Source organism: Triticum dicoccoides, unplaced genomic scaffold, assembly GCF_002162155.2.
Source record: "Triticum dicoccoides isolate Atlit2015 ecotype Zavitan unplaced genomic scaffold, WEW_v2.0 scaffold164092, whole genome shotgun sequence".
In the NCBI taxonomy this organism is placed as follows: domain Eukaryota; kingdom Viridiplantae; phylum Streptophyta; class Magnoliopsida; order Poales; family Poaceae; genus Triticum; species Triticum dicoccoides.
In genome coordinates this window covers 1-1,947 of record NW_021217440.1, presented here as the reverse complement: position 1 = coordinate 1,947, position 1,947 = coordinate 1, and the positions used below count along the sequence as shown (strand labels likewise).

Sequence of the window (1,947 nt, the reverse complement as noted above, 5' to 3'; positions counted from 1 at the left end):
AGAATTTTTTTTCAAGGACAAAACGTGTAATTTTCTCCATGAATTCTTAGTTTTGCCCTCGATAAGGGCTGGACCAAAGCAGACCGAAGTGACGAGATGAATGGAAAGGAGATGAAAAACGAGATGACGCAAACGCCCCTAGGTGCCGTTCCTTTTCCCTTTCCCCGCGACGGATTTTGAGGACTCGCCCGCCGCCGCCCGCTCCCGCCTGCGGGGAGCCGATCCCGCGCCTGAGCGCAGCCATGTCGATTCGTTCTCTCGTCGCCTCCAGGCTCGCCAGGTCCGGCCACGCCCTCCCCGCGGCCACCGCCGCGACCATCTCCCAGGTGCCGCCTCCCCTCCAACTCTCTTGCTCCTTGCTCAAATCCAAATCTTTCTTACCCGCTGGTTGTTCCTGTGCCGATTTTAATCTGGTTTGTTCGTTTGTTCTACCGCGCGATTTGATCAGGCGCCCAGGGCCCAGCACGCCGCGTCTCCGCTGCTCTCGGGGACTCGTGCTTTCAGGTAACGGTCAACGCTAGCTGGTCCGCACATCTATGTCAGTCTTGCTTGCTCAACATTGAACCGAATGTACGCCCTGCTGTGTGCGTGCAGCTCAAGGGCTCTATGGAAGGGGGCGTTCGTCGATGCGTTCCTGCAAAGAATTAAGAACAATAGGGAGAATCTGAACGGCAGGAAGATCTGGTCCCGCAGGTCCTCCATCCTGCCGGAGTTCGTCGGTTCCTCCGTGCTCATCTACAACGGCAAGACACATGTCCGTTGCAAGATCACCGAAGGCAAGGTCGGCCATAAGCTCGGGGAGTTTGCTTTCACGCGCAGACGGAGGCCTCATCGGGCCATCACGGGGAAGGCCGGCGGTCAAGGAAAGGGCAAGAAGAAGTAAGAAAAGGGAATGTGCTGCGTCAAAGGTGAGATTACGATATTGTTGTTAGAAATGAATTTGGATATCAGCTTATATATACTGCACAAAGTTTACCCGCAGCATTGTTTGTAAGGCTCTTTTGTTATCCTGAAATTTCCTTCCTTCAGTTGCAGGCGGAAATTATAAAGTGAATTCTCCTTGCTGTGCAATTGAGTTGTGAATAGTGAGCTACATCTCTTTGTAAACTGTATGTGATATGTCAGACTATGTATGTGATGTGCATCTACGGTTGCAAAGATCATGGGGCCTTTCTAGACAATACTTACTCTTTGTCACTTGCCCAGCTGTTTATCTCACTTTGTTCATAACTGTTGAGGTGGGTTCAAGGACGGTGGGATGAGGGCGTAGTTGAAGCACAAGCACTTGAATCACTTGAATTTTCTGGACTGCGTTTTCTTAGAAGAAGAATAACTATAGCAGAATGGTTAGCTCATCTTACTTGAAGATTTTCCATGGACTCTGTTTACTCTGCTAGTGGTTCCAGCATAACTCTAGAGTGCATCTATTCACAGAAGACACTGCTCTTATGTTTTTTTTGGCCTTACTGAGGTCTGATGCCACAACTTGCCAAGTGTCTTTGCACCTGGTTAACCAGTGATTGTAAGTTCTGCTTCAAAGGTTGTTTTCAGCCAAATAGTGATGTGTATCTTGCTACAATTCCCTTGCAATAGGAGTATCTTGCTGACTGCTGCTTTGTATCGGCAAGGATGGTTATTATTTTTGCATATGTGATTATATGTAAATATGTACTCACCCCAGGCTGGTGTAGCTGTTGTTCTAGATGTTGTGGCGATTCAGGCTGAGCTTCTTTTATTCTCCATTTGCCTGTGTTGCTCTTAGGCTGTGAGCTGCTCTAGCACTTTGTATCATATTGCCTTGGGTGAAGCTTATTTGGGAATCCTACCACCCTGATGGTGTTATAACAGAGACCCGTGGGATCCTTTTGGTGGAAGATGAGCATACTCAAGCTGCTTCCTCAATTCTAGCAGATGGTAAAGCGGAAGTACCTTTCACTGTCTTATTCT

At 48.5% G+C, this 1,947-nt stretch overlaps 1 protein-coding gene across 2 annotated transcripts; it reads left to right on the top strand.

The window, feature by feature from the left end:
* The first annotated feature begins 139 nt into the window (after nucleotides 1-139).
* Nucleotides 140-1,576, top strand: LOC119344321 (ribosomal protein S19, mitochondrial-like). Of its 2 annotated transcripts, XM_037614807.1 has the most exons (4): nucleotides 140-326; nucleotides 449-504; nucleotides 595-908; nucleotides 1,030-1,576. In XM_037614807.1, the coding sequence occupies exons 1-3, from the start codon at nucleotides 243-245 to the stop codon at nucleotides 881-883; spliced, it is 429 nt and encodes a 142-aa protein (XP_037470704.1). In that variant the 5' UTR covers nucleotides 140-242; the 3' UTR covers nucleotides 884-908; nucleotides 1,030-1,576. The 2 variants fall into 2 exon arrangements, with proteins under 2 accessions (XP_037470704.1, XP_037470703.1); XM_037614806.1 differs by having other exon boundaries at nucleotides 595-1,576.
* Nucleotides 1,577-1,947: the final 371 nt, after the last annotated feature.